Raw genomic sequence first — 17,992 nt, 5'->3', positions numbered from 1 at the left:
GAGACTCCAAAATGAAGATGCGTGAGGCGTTCCTTAGAGCTGTGTTATCAATCATGTGTATCTGTCTGTTCACTCACCGTTTTCTGAAGTCTTATTTACACATTTGATCTTGTTAAACTCTACTGTGGACTGTTAATAAGGGAAGTGTTACGTGCTCATACTTGTGCCAGAGTGGTAAAGGAGGAGTCCCCCTCCACCACTGTGGTGATGGCATGGGTGATTGGTGAGAGACCCCCAAAGAGGGAGAAAATGCAGCGTTACCAGCTGCAGCCACCCCTTCTCACATGGAGAAGCTAGGCAATTCATTCATCCATTTGTAATTTTAAAATATTTCCAAGAAAGTTTCAGTGTGAAAAATTAAATACTAGAGGTTATTTTACCATCTTGGTTAGCAAGCATTTCTTAACAGCCTAGCTCAGGGGTCAGCAAACATTTTCTGTAAAGGTCCAGAGAGTAAATATTTTCAGCTTTGCAGACCATACGATCTGTCACAACTACTGAAATTTGCTATTATAGTGTGCAAGCAGCCGTTGATGATATATAAATGCATAGACAAAACTGTGCTCCCATAAAGCTTTATTTATGGACACCGAAATTTGAATTTTATATAATTTTCACATATCACTAAGAATAATTCTTCTTTTAATTTGTTTTCAACCATTTAAAAATGTAAAAACCATAATTAGTTCACAGACTGTACAAAAACAGGGAGCAGCCCACATTTGGCTCACAGGCCGTAGTTTGCCATCTCCCAAAGTAGCCAAACTTGAAAGAATCCTACTTGTGTCCTTTTGCCTAAGGCTTGAGGAAATGGGGACGGATGGTTCTTACCCTTCTAAAGAGGCTTACATGCAAACATTTTCATTAGAAGGAAAATGTTATGTTTGAGATCCAATAATAGTCCCTACCCTCTTTTATTATTCTTTTGGTCTCCCCTAAGTTGAACACCTACCCTGGAAGAAATAAATGCTGAGCTCAATTATTTGACAAGATGCTGATCACTCCAATAAGAAGAAATGCTTTCCATGAAGCCCTCCAAACAGAAACCAATGAAAAAATTGTGTTCTTCTGGATGGCCTGTGAGGAATGTGTGTGTGTCAGGAGCTCTGCCAGGTGCTGGGACATAATGAGAACCAGTCAGACCCTCAGACTCAAGAGCGTCTAGTCCATCTCAGAACATTAGGGGACGATACCTGAAGGAGCTGACACCAAGAAAAATGCAAAGTCCAAAGGGAATCCTGTGGCCTTCCTCCATCTAGGACGTATGGCCTCCGAGGTCGTTGCAACAGGAGAAGGGAGCTGTTTCCTCCTTCAAGTGCTCGATTCCCTTGACTTCTGTGAAGTCACGTGTTCCTGGTTTTTATTCTATCTTATTGGCCAATTCTTTTTGGTCTCTTTTACTGGCTGTTTTTCTCTTCTCAACCACAATTCCTATGGCTTTACACTGGGTAGGATTCCTTCTTTACCTAGCTGACCTCGTCCAGTCCCATGACTCTAAAACTAGATAAATAGAGAGAGACAGAGACAGAGAGAGGGAGAGGATAGAGTTTCAGTCCTGGACTCTCTGCAGAACTTCAGATTTGTATTCTAATTGCCTATTCCATATCTTCATTTTAGATGTCAACAGACATCCCAAATACTGCACAGCCTAAACAAAACCTTTTATTTTTTCTTCAAAGCAAAATCTTTCTAAAATACTTCTGTTTCAATCTTTTCTATCCCAGTAAATGACACCTCTGTCTCCCTAGTTACGCAAGTCAAAATTTGAGAAATTATCCTTAAATTCTTCTTTTCCCCCACTCCCCCATATCAGCAATTGACTCTCTCTCCTAAACACGTTCAAAATCTGTTCATTCCTTCCGTTGCCACTATGATTATCCTAGTTTAAGCTACTTTCTTCTTACAAAAACTAACAATGAAAGGAACACTTACGAACCCAACATTCAACTTAAATACTATAAAATTACCAATATATTCTTACCCTTGTCATGCTTCCCCAGAGGTAACTGCCATCCTGGATTGTATGTTTATCATCCTCATACTTTTCTCATAGCTTTCAGAAATGTATGTATCTCTAAACAATAATTAGTTTTGCTTGTTTTGAGCTTAATCAAAATTATATACTACACATAATCTTTTGCAACTCACTTTCTTCCCATCAGCAGTGTAACACAATGCCTCCATTGATTTCAGGATGGATGAAACATCCCTGCTTCTACTAAGAAACAAACTCTTCGCTTGTGATCTGTATGGTTAGAAGTTATATTTCTAAAAAAAAAAAAAGTTGATGGAAGTATATTCAACTATGTCAAATGCTGCCACTAAGGCCAATGAAATAAGAACAGAGAAGTAACCATTTGATTTGGTAAAACTGAGTTCACTGCCAACCAGGAGCAGTGTCAGTAGGGTGATGGGGACAGAATAGCAATTGGTATGGGTTGAGAGTGAATGTGAGGTAAGGGAATAAAGACGGTGACAATTCATAACTCTTCAAGAAGTTCTGTGAAGAAGAGCAGAGATGCGGGGCAGTAGCTGGCACAGGATGTGGTATTGAGAAATTCTTTGTCTATCTTTTTTGTTTTTAGGATCAGAGATAATCAGTATATTTGCAAGGTGATGATAAGGGCCCGGCAGAGAGGGAGAAATTAATGATGCAGGAAAAGTGGGAGAGAGGTCCTTGATGAAGCAGGAGGATGGGATGCAGAACTCGGGTGAGGGGTTGAACTTTGATGGAAGTAGGGATGCTTCACCCACAGTATAATCAGCGGGGGTGCTGTGTAAGAGAATTGGCGGTGAAGTTTGAAAGTTTTCATCGTGGAAAGATGGGGGAATCCCTGCCTGACTACTTCCTTTTGCTCAGGGAAGTGTGATGCAAAGGCATCAGTTGAGAGAAACGGATCATTGGAAATGGGCCGGTGGAGGGGCTACAGCACCAGCCGTTGGGAAGGAACACCCATGTGGATGCTGGACCATCAAGAATAGTGACAGAGGAGAAAGAAAGAGTTGACAAGGGAGAGTGAACCCAGTGTTAAACACCATGACTCAAAGAGGAGGAGGTTGGGGAGTCTGTATGGGACTTCCCATGGAGGCATAGCAGGTGGTAACGTCTGAAGGCAGAACCCACCACTAAAAACTTGTTTAATCAAGCAGGTGTTTGTAAGATCTGTTTGAACTGTGTTGTTTGGAAATAGATTTTGGATAAACGTATCACACCCCAAAGAGTGGACCTCAAGGAGCCAAGGCGGTGAATCACTCATCTCTCTCTCTCTTGTCCTGCTTACGGCATGATTTGGGCCGAAAAATCTTTGCATGTTTCATTTAGTCCACTACTTGAAACCTCTCAAGATAGGCCTTTTCCATATTTCCTTTGTGTTAGATTCTCCATTTTCAATGTTCTTGGAGGTCTTTATACTCCTGTTCACTGCGGGCTGAAGCAGTGGAGGGCTTGCTCTCCACGGCAGTTCGGCTGTTCTTGTCCACGTTCCTGCACCTGCCTTGGCTTCAGATGTGGATGCTCCTCTCAGTAGAACGCATGGCTTGGCCCTGATTTCTTTATCACATCTGTTGTTTCACAGAACCTTGCACTCTTGGGATTCTCGAGTTGAAAGAACCCTGGGGTCATTTAGATCATTTAGGTCCACCTCCTGCTTAAATTAGGATCTTTTTTTCATATTGGTGACTCCCTCCTCTTTAACCCAACAATCTTTCCCTTTCCATAGGAGATGCTTTCATCTCAGGAGAGCCGACTTCCATTTCTCAGTATTTGTGTTTTTAATCATTTGTACCCATTTGTTTTGTAATCATTGGACACACAGGCCTTTGACTTTCCTTTTCCACCTGCCTGTAGTAGCTGTATCTGTCTTCTGTTAGATAACACTGAGGTTAGAACTTTAAGTGACTTTGTGTTGGTTGAATGTCAAGGGTTCTAATATTAGCCCTTTGATTGCTTTCTGCAGCAGTGGTTTGACACCCCTGGTCATGAAACGTTACACTTTGAAACTCGTACAGATTCAGCTAATGATTTCCCTCCCAGAGGCTCACATTGCAGGTGGGCACCGTTAAAATTTCAGATTCACTTTCAGTTTATCCTTTGAAGAGAATGTGATTCTAGAATTTGATTCTTAGTTCTGTAATAATCTACTAGGTTGTAGATCTTTAATGAGGCAAGGAGTGTTCCCTTTAAAATTCTTACAAATATCTAATTAACTGAAGACAGCGCTATGGACCAAGTCAGCTGGCTCTGACACTGAGCATACCCCAGTTTCAGGATGCTGATTATGTAGACAACGTCTGGATTATCTCATCTGTGGCACGTTCCTATCTTTGCTCAGTACATTGACCTGTAATGGAGGAGCAGCGGCTTTAGAGACGCAAGACCTGGGCTCAGCTCTCAGCTTTGCCATTGACCAGCTCTGAGTGTTCTGTAAATCATTCAACCTTTGTCAGCCTCCTTGTCCTTGGCTGTAAGACAGCTGTAATCACCTGCAACTGCCTGCAACCTCAGCGTGGTGTGAGGATTAAAAGAGATAATGTACATAAAGTGTCTGAATATCACCTGGCACATAGTAGGTGGTCAATAAATGTCAGGTCCCCTTTCCTCTTGCCTGTGCTTTTTTTTCTTTTTTGCATCTGGACAGCAGAAAAAGGTCCTGGGCTTGCTTCGTGGGTCACTCTTCATGATTCTGAAGGACTGGAAGCATTTTCAGAATGTCTTATGTATACGTTTCTTACTGCTGAGTCCTCAATGAAAGGTAAACACTACACTGGTAGGAAGATGGGGGGAAGAAAAGAATGAATGTTCAGAAAAATCAGAAAGAGAAGAGGGCAAGAGAGGCAGGAAGAGGAGGTGACAAACGAAGAAAAGAGAACACATAAGGGGCACGCCTGCTGGGGAGGGAAGTATTATAGAGAAGTCAGCAGCCGTGTCAGAGCCAGGCAGGGGCATGGTGCAGGGCGAAGACCATGGGCTCCGTAAGAAAACAGACCTGTGTTCAAAGCCTGGCTTCTCCCATCATTAGTTCTGGGACCTTGAACAGGTGCGTTAACCTTGCAGCACTTCAGTTTTCAAATGAAGAAGACAACACAACTAAATTTACCAGCTGCTCAACATGTGTCAACACTCTTCTATTCATGTAAATTCTCACAATGGCCCCATGCCATGTGTAGAATCATGATCCTCATGGGGCAGATGAGGAGACTGGCTTAAGGATGTGGTTAACATTTTTCGAGATCAGAGAGCCGAGGTTTGTCCGTAGATGGTCTGGCTCTGGAGCTCACACTTTAACCGCTGCACTAAGCTGCACACATCACGGGGGTGACGAGGAAGTGAGGTGTAACTGTGAAAGAGCCCACACAGGACCTGCCCAGAACGTCCCTTCCTTTCCCTCTTTCTCTTCTCCTCTTCCTTGCTGCTTGTCTTCTCTTATCCATGTGGGACTTAATTTTCTGGAAACTTCCATCTGGTTAAATGGAACTTGCTACTCCAGGAGGAACCTCAATGTACCCTCACTTCAAATACACTTTAAGTGACTGTTAAACAAGTTAGGTTGGTGCAATTGAAGCCTGATTTCAGGGGTTGCTTCCATTGACTCCCTCCCTGGCTATAAATCAAAATAAATATGATAGTGGGAAAAATAAAACTACTTCACCCACTCACAGACACACAGGCATACACACACATGCAGACACTCTTACACAGGAGCTGATTATTCAATTTCTCTTCAAGTATGTTTGATTGACTTTCTCAAATTGAATTAGGTCATATTTGACCATTGTCTTACAGATTGGCGGTTATTTCTTCTATGGGTTCAGCCTGTGCATCAGCATCAAGTAGATAATATTGCCTGATTTGTCCATTTGCTCATTCATCACTGAACAAAGAGTCATCGGAAGCCTCTTACATTCTAAGCACTGTGCCACTGTGAGGACGGTTGGGATGAATGAGAGAGGCGTTCCTTTCAAGTACACCATTGTCTAACAATCATAAAACCCGATAATTATACCACAACATGAAAAGTTCAGGAGTGGCGATGAACACAAAGTTTATTATTTGTATTTTGTATTTTTACAGGATTGGAAAATGTTTCCCATATGATTTATGTCTTTAATTTTCTCCTGAGAATTCTTTTTGCATTCCAGTGAAAAAGAAATAACGATACATACTTTCTTTATTTTATTAGTACATGCATTAAGAGTAAGTTAGGAACCTAATTTCTTCATCATTTAAAAAAAATTTTTAAGGTAACTTTGTTTTTTCTGACTTCTGTGGCCAAAGATATCCATGTTCATTGTTTAACAAAAGAAAAAGGAAAATATCGTGGTACAAAGAAAATTGAAATTATGCTATAAGTCTACTCTCCCAGAATCATTTATAACCAATTGACTTTTTCAAGTTTTTATATTGTGTGTGTGAGTGTGTGTGTATATATATTTTTTTATTTTATGAAAATATGCTTTTTCCCCTTCAAAACAGAGCCTACCGGGATGTTAGATGTCTGGTACACGAAACAGCCCATTGACTACAATAGACAACGGATTTCTCTTTTCTGGAAGGTAAGTCTTCAGTGCCAACTTAAAATTCAGGAGAATTATATATTTGCTTCTTTGTTTTATTTTGGTTTTGTTGAGATATAATTGCCATATAAAGTGAATTATATATTTGAATAGTAAGTTTTAAGACCAGAAAAAGACCTTTTATTTCCCTCATGGCTTGGACATGAGGCTTCAGAGACCTGGTTGGAGCTCATTTTCTCAGCCACATCCTCATGATTCTTAATGTCGTTTACTTGTGCCAGATGAGGGGGGGGCTCTGCCTGAGTTCCTGCCTCGACACACTTGTATCTTTTCCTCCTCCAACTCAATCGGGTCAGGGTCCCAAGCATGTCCACCTCTGACCCCACTACACCATCTCTTCTGACTCTTGTCCCCTCTCTGCCCACCCTTCTCTCTCCTACGTACAATATGCCCAGCAGTGACCAGGCCACCTGACTTATTCACCTTTCGGGAAAATAAAGATGGCAATCTGGGCCAGCCTGTGGCCGAGTGGTTAAGTTCACATGCTCCGCTTCAGGGGCCCAGTTTTTCACCGGTCCGGATCCTGGGCGTGGACCTAGCGCCGATCATCAGGCTGTGCTGAGGTGGCGTCCCACATGGCACAACCAGAAGGAACTACAGCTAGAATATACAACTATGTCCTGGGGGACTTTGGGGAGAAGAACAAGAAAAGGAAGATTGGCAACAGATGTTAGCTCAGGGCCAATCTTTAGGGAAAAAAAAAGAGAGATGGGAATCTGTAGATGTGGATATTTAGGAATTAATTTTCTATAGTCATTAAAAAGGGAGAGAGTGGAAGGAAAGCTGCCCTTCCTTTCCAAGAACTCTAATAATAGTAGAAAATAACACTCATAGGAATAGAAAGCCTCTCTTTCTCAGGAAGAGTAGGAAGACAGTAGTAAACCCAGCAGCCTTCCAGCAAACAGTGAGGCCTAATGTCGTTACAGGATGTGAAGGTTTCACGAAGTGCCGAAAGCTGGCACGTCGTTTCGTTTAATCCTTATGAAAACCCTGGGAGGTGGGTACGAGGGATCCCCACTTAACAGGTGGGAAAACTGAGGGTCAGAGAGAGGAAGTTCTTCCCAAAGTGTCCCAGCTCCTAAGGCAGAGCCGGGACAGAAGCCTGTCCACAGCTCTTTGTGCGATATCACGACTCGCCTTTGTTGAAGGAAAACACTGTTTGCACCGGCATGCTCGTGAGAGGATGTGTTCAGGTGAGCCATCCTCCCCCCTCTTTGTTTCCCAAAACCTACAGCCCTCTCACTACACACTTTCCAGTTAAGGGTAAACAAACAGTTTTGGAATTATGAAGCTGATGAGCACGAAACCAGAAGAGTCAGAGTGGGAATGTAACGTCCTCTGATGGGGTTAGCATGAGAGATTTCGATAACTGCAGTCTTCTTCAGTTTTAAGAAATGAGCTCTTCCTCTTTTCCTTTCTCTCTCTCTCCCTCACGCACACAAACTGGTGTAAGAGAAGACTACTATAAATAGCTTCGTGAGTCACACTCAAGCTCTTCACTTTGAAACTAAAACTGCAGCTTAAAATTTGTTTTAAAATACAGCCATTTTTAACAGCAAGACAATTCTCAAAGCAAGACATTTAGAGCAGCCGTAACATGTGAATATGATAGGAGAACCCAGCCCAATTGTTGGCTGTTGGTTTTCATTTTTACAAGTAAGTGACTGGTTAAAACCAAAATTCTTCCTCCCATAAAGATTCCTGCTCCCAAACATCTTCAACGGTCATCTGAAGAGCTACGCTGTTTTAGTCCCTTCACTCCTCTCTACTCCAGGTTTCTCTCGGTAGAATGAGGGCAATGGTACTGGTACCTGTGTGGCTGATGAGACCGTTGGGGGATCTGTCAATGGGATCTCTAGAAAAATCTCTGGGGCCACCAAGGACAAGTTAAATGGTACTACATCTTGCACCATTTATTGTTATAAACAATAATGGTTATCTTAACATTGTTATTGTGAATTGTTATCTTAACAGTGAAAGCAACACACCCAGTCCTCTGTCTGTGTGCTCCTCTCTGTAACAAAGAGGGTTTAGAAGAGGCGGGATCCAGGTACTTTGAAACTAGACTAAACATTCGTTCCCACAGATAACGCTTAGCAAAAATGCACATTCTTCTCTGCTTCTCATTTTAATCTTCTCCCTAATCCTCGCAAAGCTTAGTGTCTAAAGTGACATCTTGGAATTCGAAAGGACTTTAATTCTCTTCTAGCCCACCCATCCTCTCATAAACATTGCTCCCACTCTAGCCAGGACAGACAGATGCCTCTGCTGGGACCTTCTGGGCCAGGGAGAAGTTCTCCTTGTGGGCAGTCTGTGCCATGATGGGCATCTCTTATTGTTAGAAAATCTTTCCTTTCGTGGAGTGAGAATTGTGGGTGCTTTGGACTGGAACTGGCTTGAACAAGAAACCAAAAAATGTAAATACTAGAAGCTTCTACAACTTGATGTCATGACAGGGCACCTTCAAAACCTGCAGTGACTGTCTGGCCTGAGAGGCCCCATAGGAAGGTCGGATCCAGTCGTGAGTTTTGCAGGGCCCCTGCAAGATCAAGTCCTTGCCTGCCAAATCCTGGGCTTCTTCAACGGCCTCAGATAGGCCTCTCACCTCGGAGTGGGAATGAAACCCTCACCAGAGGGACTGAGTGAGCAGACCTGCTTTGGACCAAGAACCACAGAAGCACAGACCTCTAGAGCGCCAGGAAGTCTCACCAGCACGCAGTCCCACACTCGTGACAACCGTGCAAACAGGTCTAGGAGGTGGAGGGCTTTCTGATGGGAGGATTTGGTGGAACACGGCGCTTGTCACCGGGAGCCTTTCCCGCCCCTTCTCTTTGGAACCACTTCTGTCCTACTCGTCCAACTGGGGCTCCTCACGCTGTTCTCACAAAGGCTGGAGAGTTTGGCGGGGTGCTGCCATGCCACAAGGAACTCCTCCAATGTCAGACTGCCGGACCTGCTGCAGCCAGGTCAGGCGCTTGGTGCTGGGGCCCGAGTCAGGCCTCCCCGGGGAGAGGAAGCAAGGCTGGAAGTTTGAGCCATGCTGGGAACCCCGCTGAGAGGGACACCCCGCCTCGCAGAGAGGGGATTTCAGGGCTCAGCCCAGAGGAAGCCCGGAGTAAAACCCCATGACCTGTGAACACAGTGAGAGGGTGCTTCTCTCGCGGCTGGGGAAGTGCGAGCTGACCTTTCGTTTCTGCAGGATGTTTACACTGGAGGAGAACGCCTGGGTGCTGAATGGGTGCAGCTCCTGTGCGTGGGGCGAGTGTGTGTGAGTGTGCGTGTGGGTAACGTTCGTGCATGTCCGTGTGTGTTGTATATGTGTGTGCGAGTGCAAAGGGTATGTGTGAATATGTGTGTGAATGTGTCTGAGTTTTGTGGGTATAAAGAATAGTAAGTGTGAGTGTGGGTGTGTATATGTGAGTATGTGTGTGAGCGAGTGCGTGCATGTGAGTATCCTGGTCCATTCAGGCCGCTGTAACAGAGTACCAAGGCTTGAGCAGCTTATAAACAACAGACGTCTATTTCTCACAGCTCTGGAGGCTGGACGTCCGAGATCAGGGTGCCAGCGCAGTTGGGTGAGGGCCTTCTTCTGGGTTGCAGACTTCTTGTGTCCTCTCATGGCAGAAGGGGTGAAGGAGCTCTGGGGGACGTCTTTCATCAGAGCACTAATCCCACTCTTGAGGGCTCCACCCTCATGGCCTGATCACCTCCCAGAGGCCCCACCTCCTTACACCATCATGTTGGGCGTTGGGGTTCCAACATGTGAATCTTGGGGAGACACAAACATTCAGACCACAGCAGTGAGTGAGTGTGTGTGTGTGTGTGTGGGTATGAGTGTGTGTGAGTCTGGGTGTGCTGAGGGTGAAGGAGGCCTTTGCTTTGTTGCTCCGGTTCCCACGTAGTTACTCATTTTTCCACACCTTGGTTTCTCCTGCAAGCTTCATTTCCTGAAGAGTAGCCTGTATTACTTTTTGCCACAGCTATTTTTAAGAGAAAACATACTTTCTGTGTTGGAGCCAAAAAGCACAACCTCATCTATGAAATAAAACCAGAACGCCTGGGCATTGTTGAAGCCACAAATGCAGTAACAAGTGGACAATGTCGCAGTGTCACAAACAGCCCCAGGGTTGCTTAGAGCCCTCACGGGGCCTTGTGGCAATCGTCTCCCTCGGAGTCCCTCCATGATCTCCTTCTGTGCAGAGGCTCCTGTTGTTTCCCTGGCTCTGATTAAGCATCTCAGTCCGTGATTCCCATACACTCTCTTCCAGTGAATGCAGCATGTGTCCGTTAAGAAGAAAAATCACCTCCAATAGATGGATAGATAGATAGATAGATAATGCACGAGAAGATATGACAATGGCTTAGAGCCGCATTAACCTTTCCAGTTTCCCCTGTTAATTTCTTCCAAGTCCTCTCACTCTCTTGATCACAGCAAGTCACAGACTTTCTGAAGTTATGGTTGAGGCCGTGGGTCTGGAAGAGAAATACCTGTGTGTAAATGAAGCTGAATTCACTCCATCCATTCATTCATTCAAACAAACTAGTATGTTAAAGCTCTTCCTTAGAGCTAGACACTGAGCTGCATGCCAGGATGTGGAGGCCGACCAGACCAAGCCCGTCCATGGGTCCTTGAGCTCCCAGTCCAGCAGGAGGGCAGAGAGAGGAGTGGGGATGGTGAGGGCACTCGGGTGTTAAGAAGGAGTGGAAGATTCAGCCGGAGGGTGACAGTCGTGTCACCCAATGGAGAAGGGAGTGGGTGAGAAGTCAGACCTCTCAGAAGGTGACACTGGAGCTGACACCGCAGGAACAGGTTCCCAGGACAAGGTGGGACAACCCTTGGCAGGAGACCCTCGGGGGACTATGGATACGGCAGATCATGGTGGTGAAGCGCCACCTCGTAGAAATGAAAGCAAGCCACAAATGCGGGCCACGTGGCTAATTCAAAATTTTCTCATAGCCACATTTTAAAAAACTAAAAACAGGTGGAAATAATTTCAGTAAATATTTTATGTCACCCAAATATATCTGGAATATTATCATTTCAACATGTGATCGATATTTAAAAATTATTAATGAGCTATTTTACATTCTTTTTTTCCTGTGACATCTTTGAAAGCTGGTGTGTCCACTAAGCACCAGTCCGGTACAGTGGGTCAGAGCTCCCCTCCAGAAAGCCCATCTCAGTTCAGACCGGCCTCTTCCAGGGCCCCATGGCTTCCCGGGGCCACTGGCTCCTCCTGCGCCAGACGGCGCAGCTCTACGGCCTTCACAAGCAGTGCCAAGAGTCAGGAAACTCTTGGTTCTAAAAGTCGGGAAAAGATTCAGAGTTTTTATTTAATTGTTAAATGAAGTAATTCATTTTGGTAAACAGCTACCCTCAAACCAGAGAATGTAAGAAGAAGGAGAAAATAACAAGCCCCCAAAGCAGTTTAAGCACAGCCTCAGAGAGACTGCTGGGATGGGAGGCCGCTCAGTCAGTCCATTCTCTGTCTCCTTCTCCCTGTGTTTCTCTGCGTCGTATGAAGAATCTTCCAGCCTGTATGGCATCGCACTGAAGGGACGAATTCTTTGGCCTCCTCATAGGAAAGACATTCAGTACAAGTAGAAAGTATTATTTGTAACCTGATTTATAATGGTGTGGGACAAAGGTCTGTTGTAAATCCCCAGAGAAGACTGGCTGCCAGGAGCTGGAAGCCCTCATGTAATTATAGGAGGTGTCCCATCTCAGAATCAATATTTGAGGACAAAAGCAGCTGGTGGGAAGATTGCGATAGTTTTGCTATAATATTCAACTCTCTCTCCTCCTCCCTCCCAGCCCCTTGTCCGTCCCAGGCGGCAGAGCGTTTCTGAAGACATTTTCAGAAAGGACGGGCTGCTTTGCCTTGCTTACGAGTCACATGTGGCACCGGCTGTAACGGAGGGAACTTTGGTTGGCTAGCAGAACGTGGTCACTGACAAAGATAAGAGAGTCAGTAGCAGAGAATTAGCGGAAGATAGAAACAGGTGGAAGGGGGGTTAGCATTTTGCTCTTACAAAAGTCCCCATCATTGTGCCATCTTTCTGGCTGCGGAACAAGATGGAAGTCATTATGCCGGGGTGCTACCCGGAGGTCTGACTATGGGTCAAACGGGTTCAGTGTAGCAGCACACCTGGCAAGTGTCCACTCATGCTGCTGCGCCAGCAGTGAAGAGTTCGACTTCCAGATACAGCCGGGCTTCCTGGGCCACAGTCCCAGCTTCACCAGTTATTGGCTGTGTCTCCCGAGCAAGGTGCTTAACCTCTCTGTGCCTTACTTTCCTCAAGCGCGGATAGTAACAGTATATACCTCAGAAGCTCATTGTGAATTGTGAGAAGTGTTTGCTGAGGCACTGTTGGGAGGCAGACTTAGTGCGTGACACTGAGGATGCAAAGAGGAGCGCACAGGCCGGCGGGAAGAGACATCCGGAGATAGATGGTTTCAATATGGTGATTTTAACACTTCCAGACGAGGGTTGTCGTTTGAGTCACTCCTTCACTTTGGACTGGGGCTGCTGAAGGCAGGGATGAGTTCTGAAATCAAGGTACCCAGGCTTAAACTCACAAATCCTGTGCTCTTTGTAATCAACTGTCTGACATTGCTGTGTTTGACACGGTTTACTTCCCTGAGCCCACTGAATCCTTCAATAAGCCTATGCTGTGCGTAGAATCATCCTCATTTTACAGAAAAGGAGATGGAGCCTCAGAGAGGTAAAGTAATTCTCCTAAGGTCACACAGCTGCTCTGTGGTGGAGCAGGAAAGCAGAGGACCAGCTCTGATAAGAAGAACTGAGTCAGCAGTGTTCCGAACCAAGCCTCCCCCACAGAGAAGGTCTTCACAGACAAGCTGTGACTCGCAAGTATTCAAATTCTCCAGCTTTCTAAGGGGTCGGATCACAGATGCTCTTCTTTGATACAGGCTAAGCTCTAACAGGTTTGTTTTTTTCAGATTATTTGCATCAGGGGAAGTCCAGAAGTAAACTATTATTTTATGACAAGTACAGTAGTTTTTTTTAGGCTCTAAGAAGAAATGGTTTCTGCATTCATAGGAGCACCTTCCTCCAATAGACGGCAAGCCTCCTCACCCAGTGTTTCCCTTTCTGCACTTAGAGTTACCCTGCGATTAACCGCGATCCAAAAATACTATAGAAAATTCCAGAAATAATTCCTAAGTTTTAAATTGCGGGCCATTCTGAGTAGCATGATGAAAAATCTCGCAGTGTCCCGCCAGGGACGTGAGTCACTCCGTTGTCCAGCGGGTCCACGCTGTATACGCTACCTGTGGGTCAGTCACTTAGCAGCCGTCTCCGTGATCAGACCGACCGTCCCGGTATCACAGTGCTTGTGTTGCAGTCACCCTTCTTTTACTTCCTAATGGACCCCGAGCGCAAGAGCAGCGATGGTGGCTATCCGGATACGCCAAAGAGAAGCCGTAAAGAGCTTCCTTCCAGTGAAAAGGGAGAAGTTCCTGACTTAACAAGGAAAGCAGAAAAGATTGTATGCTGAGGTTGCTAAGATGTATGTAACTTTCATTACACTATGTTGTCATAATTGTTCTATTTTATTATTATTGCTGTTAACCTCTTACTGTGCCTAATTTGTAAATTAAGCCCCATCGGAGGTATGTATGTATGGAAAAAACATCCCATGTGTAGAGGTCGGTACTGTTGCGGTTCAGGCCTCCACTGGGGGTCTTGGAAAAGTACTGTCTGAGGATTGGGCCGGGGGTCTACCATACTTAAAACAAGACAAAAGACCAGGGCCCTGAGTTCTGACACATGTCGGACTTTGTCCTGTGTGGACGGCATTCGCCGAGTTATTTTGGATGCTGAAAGCCTTTAGGCAGAACTCTTGTAACAGGCTCATGAGCGAGCTGTTCACTCTTTATTCTTGGACAAACCTAAGTCGGAAAGGCTAAGTTTACGAAGTTTAGATCGTTTCCCACAGGACGGAGCAGAAAACTGCAGGAAAGGGGCAATAGGACAGCTTTTCCTTTTCCTTTCACTCTTAGTCATAGGAGAAGTGACAGTGACAGGAGGAACACTGGCTTGAGCCTCGCTCTCAGCACGGACCAAGAAGGTACGAGAAGCACCCGGTCTTGGAGAGGCTCCCGGGGAGCCAGACAGCGCCATCCTCCCTCACATCCGCCAGAGGGCGCGCTCCAGTCTCACATTACTTTTCTGCCGGAACTACTTGAGTCAGTTTCTTAACCTCTCCAAGCTTCCGCACCCTCATGAGGATGGGGAGCTGTAAGGACTAAACGTGACAACAGATGCAAAGTTCCTGGCTCATGATAAGGCCCAATAAGTGACAGTTTCTCCCTTATCACTAACCCAGTAAAAATAAGTTCATCTGGAAAGACCCAGCTGGCTCCTCAGGTCGAAGTTCTTCTGGGTTCACAGCTTGTCTCCTTGTGACTCAGGACCTGTTGGCTCTGGAAAAAACAATTCGGGATCTCCACCCTCCCAAAATTGCTGACCTCATGTCGTTGCTCCACATCAGAACGTACCACAACCTCACAATTACAGAAGCTGCTTTGCAACTTTGGACCAGAAGGGTGCCTGGGGAGTCCAACTATGAAACATGGTGCCCCGGATTCACTTGTCTCAGCCTTGCCAGTAGAGCGATCACTGGTCTAGAAGTCAGGAGCCCTGGATTCCACTCTGAGCTCCTCCATCTATCCCTGAAGTGGCCTTAAGCAAGTTGCATCATGTCGCTGGGACCTAGTTTCCCCATTGATAGAATGGAATGTTGAGTCAGCCGTCAGTCTGCAGCATCCTTCCCACTTCTGTTGTTCTGTGATGATAGTCCTTCCATCATGGCCAAGTGTAACCCAGGGGTGATAGATTGCATACATTATTTGCAAACTTTATGTTACTGTTATTTTTTTAAACCAAACTAATTATACTGTTTTCAGTTGCTTCAGGAGAATATGTGCCCAGCTGGATAAATACTTGTTTTTCTATTGGCTCATGGGATTTTTGTTCCAAGACTCTGTTGGGCAAGTTAGGCCCATTTTGGAATTTGGTTAAGGAGACCAGTTACCTGAGAGATAGTAACCTTTATCCCAAAACTTGAGCTTGACATTTCGTACAAGCGTAAGTCACGGCATACCGTATTTATGTGTCTAACTACCTCAACCCCACCCCCCCACCTTCTCACTGATATTTTCACCTCGAAAATATGGGATTTGGAGAGGGAAAGCAAGGGTCTGGGGCCAGCCCTTCACTACCCCCTGGGAACTGTCCCTCGTCTTTCAGATCCACGCCTGTTTGCTAGATCTGTGATCTGCTGGATTCCGCAGCATGCACCAGGCAAGTTCATCGGATCCAAGAGGACCTGCCACTCCCCCTTTTCTCAGCCCCCCATAAGATCGAGTGAGACTTCGGAGCTGTCTCTGAAGAACGATGAGAGGGAGGTCATAAAGGCTGATTTGCAAGGTGTTCTCCAATTAGGGCTCAGTTTCTTTAGTTGTCAGAGTGAAACTGGAGACCCTTGGGTCCCTGGCAAGAATGGGGGGCTTTGTGAGCCCAGTTAACTCCTGGGGAGTGCCTTGCGGGGGAATGCATGGGGTGGGGCTGGGGTAGGAGTCCTACCTCTGGACCTAAGGAGGAGGCAGGCAGGAGAGAGTGAGAGCGCTGAGGGAAGGGTCCACCCTAGCCAGCTTTTGCTTTAGTTTATCCTGTTTTTTCCTCCTATGACAAGAGGCATGCTTATTAATAACAGTTCAGAACATCACAATTTCAAAAGTACGCCCTTATTTTCATCCACGTGGCAGGCCTATGAGCTCAGCAGAGATGGGCATGTGAAAGGCCAACTTACTGGTTCTCGCCAGTACACAAAGCTGTTTTCCAGGGGAAGGCTGGATGTGCACCCGAAGGAGCCCTCCGAAGCTGGCCTCCACCTGGGGCACGGACCACAGGTTACTATCCCTTGTGGACTGGGGAGGGGCCCCAGGACAGGACCTGCAGTAATCCAGCTCCCAGAGCCTGAAATATCAAAAGCTGGATGTTCACGGATGATTTACAGGGAGACATGCAGCGGTGGGGCCAACCCGAAGGCCTGAGTCAGCAGACAGGAACATCCTCGCTCAGTATGCTGCTTATTTCAGAAGGGAAATTATCATCGGAAGGCCAATTTATTCACTTAAAGTGAAAAATACAAATTTCAAGTGAACCAGGCATTCATGTTAGCCCAGCCTCTCCTGACAGATAAACTACGTAGGAAACCAAATTCTTAGAAGATCGCTCAGGGAGTAGCGAGTCAGAGAAAGGGGCATTTGCCAGTCTCAAGGTGTGTCTTTCAGCCGCTTGAGGCCACTCCGCACCCCAAGGAAGCAAGAGCCTTGCCAAGAAGTCAGTAATGCTCAAGTCTGGTGAGCTGAGCCCTCCCTCCGCGTGCGAGGCGTGGACGGGCGCTGCCAGCACTGGCCTTGGCGGCACTCCCTTCTCACTGCTTCTGTTTCCCATGGTCCTTATCCAAACAGGGCTACAATACAAATCATGAATTTTCCGCTTGCTTTCTGGGACTGCTCCCAAATGATCTCAATTGGAATTTCTGCAGTTCCAAAACTCATTAGTCACACATTTATAAACAGTGTCTTCGTTTCCTAGCACAGATGGCTAATCCAATTCACTAAGTGTGGATTTTACTAGGTTAGCTCTTGAAAATCCTGTTTTTGATTTTGTGAGCAGCCTTCCATTTTCTATAGACAAAGTTATACGTGTGTGTGTGTGTGAGAGTGTTTCACAAATTTAGAAATGGAGATTCAGAGGGGCTGAGTGCCTTGCCCTGGGTCACACAGCTGACGATTGAAAGAGCTGGAACTCACACCCAGATCTTCCGAGTTCAGATCCCACTCTTGTTCCATTGGATGTCATCAAGTTTTCTACTATTAGGAAGTTTCATTTGGAAGCAAGAAAAGAAAATGTGTTTTTGAGAATTAGCTTTAAACAATATTAACTGACTTTTTTCCCCGAAGTGGCGGGGATGGGCTGAGGCAGGAAAGTGTGCAGTAGAGGAGATGAGAAGATGTAAATAAAAAAGTCACTCAGAGGTTGCCTCCTGCCGCAGGGCCATGAGGCCCAGGCACAGAGCATCCAGCCACCTTCTCTGAGAGTGCACAGTAAGTGGATGTGTTCTGTTGCAGAATCTGAGTGTGTCGGAGGCAAGAGGAAAAATCCTCCACTATCGGGTGAGCTTGCAGGAGGTGGCAGGGGAGGAAGCCACACTGCAGAACATCACAGAACATACCTCCTGGACCTGGGTCATTTCCGGAACTGGAACCTGGGCTGCGGCTGTGTCTGCAGAGAACTCAAAAGGCAGCTCCCCGCCCACTCACATTAACATATCGGACCTGTGTGGGGCAGGTAAGTGCCGCCTGTTCCTTAATATTGTCCGTGGG

At 45.8% G+C, this 17,992-nt stretch overlaps 1 protein-coding gene across 7 annotated transcripts in view; it reads left to right on the top strand.

The window, feature by feature from the left end:
• The window catches only part of IL12RB2 (interleukin 12 receptor subunit beta 2), a 76,377-nt gene that overhangs the window by 26,823 nt on the left and 31,562 nt on the right, over positions 1–17,992 (top strand). For all 7 annotated transcript variants that reach the window (XM_070268869.1, XM_070268868.1, XM_001499968.5 and 4 more), the window contains 2 exons: positions 6,473–6,552; positions 17,738–17,957. In XM_070268869.1, the coding sequence (XP_070124970.1) occupies positions 6,473–6,552; positions 17,738–17,957 (300 nt within the window). The remainder of the gene's footprint in view (positions 1–6,472; positions 6,553–17,737; positions 17,958–17,992) is intronic.

The sequence above is a fragment of the Equus caballus genome, chromosome 5 (genome assembly GCF_041296265.1).
Source record: "Equus caballus isolate H_3958 breed thoroughbred chromosome 5, TB-T2T, whole genome shotgun sequence".
NCBI lineage: Eukaryota > Metazoa > Chordata > Mammalia > Perissodactyla > Equidae > Equus > Equus caballus.
The sequence above is the reverse complement of the archived record's forward strand: the minus strand, read 5'-3'. Positions and strand labels throughout refer to the sequence as shown.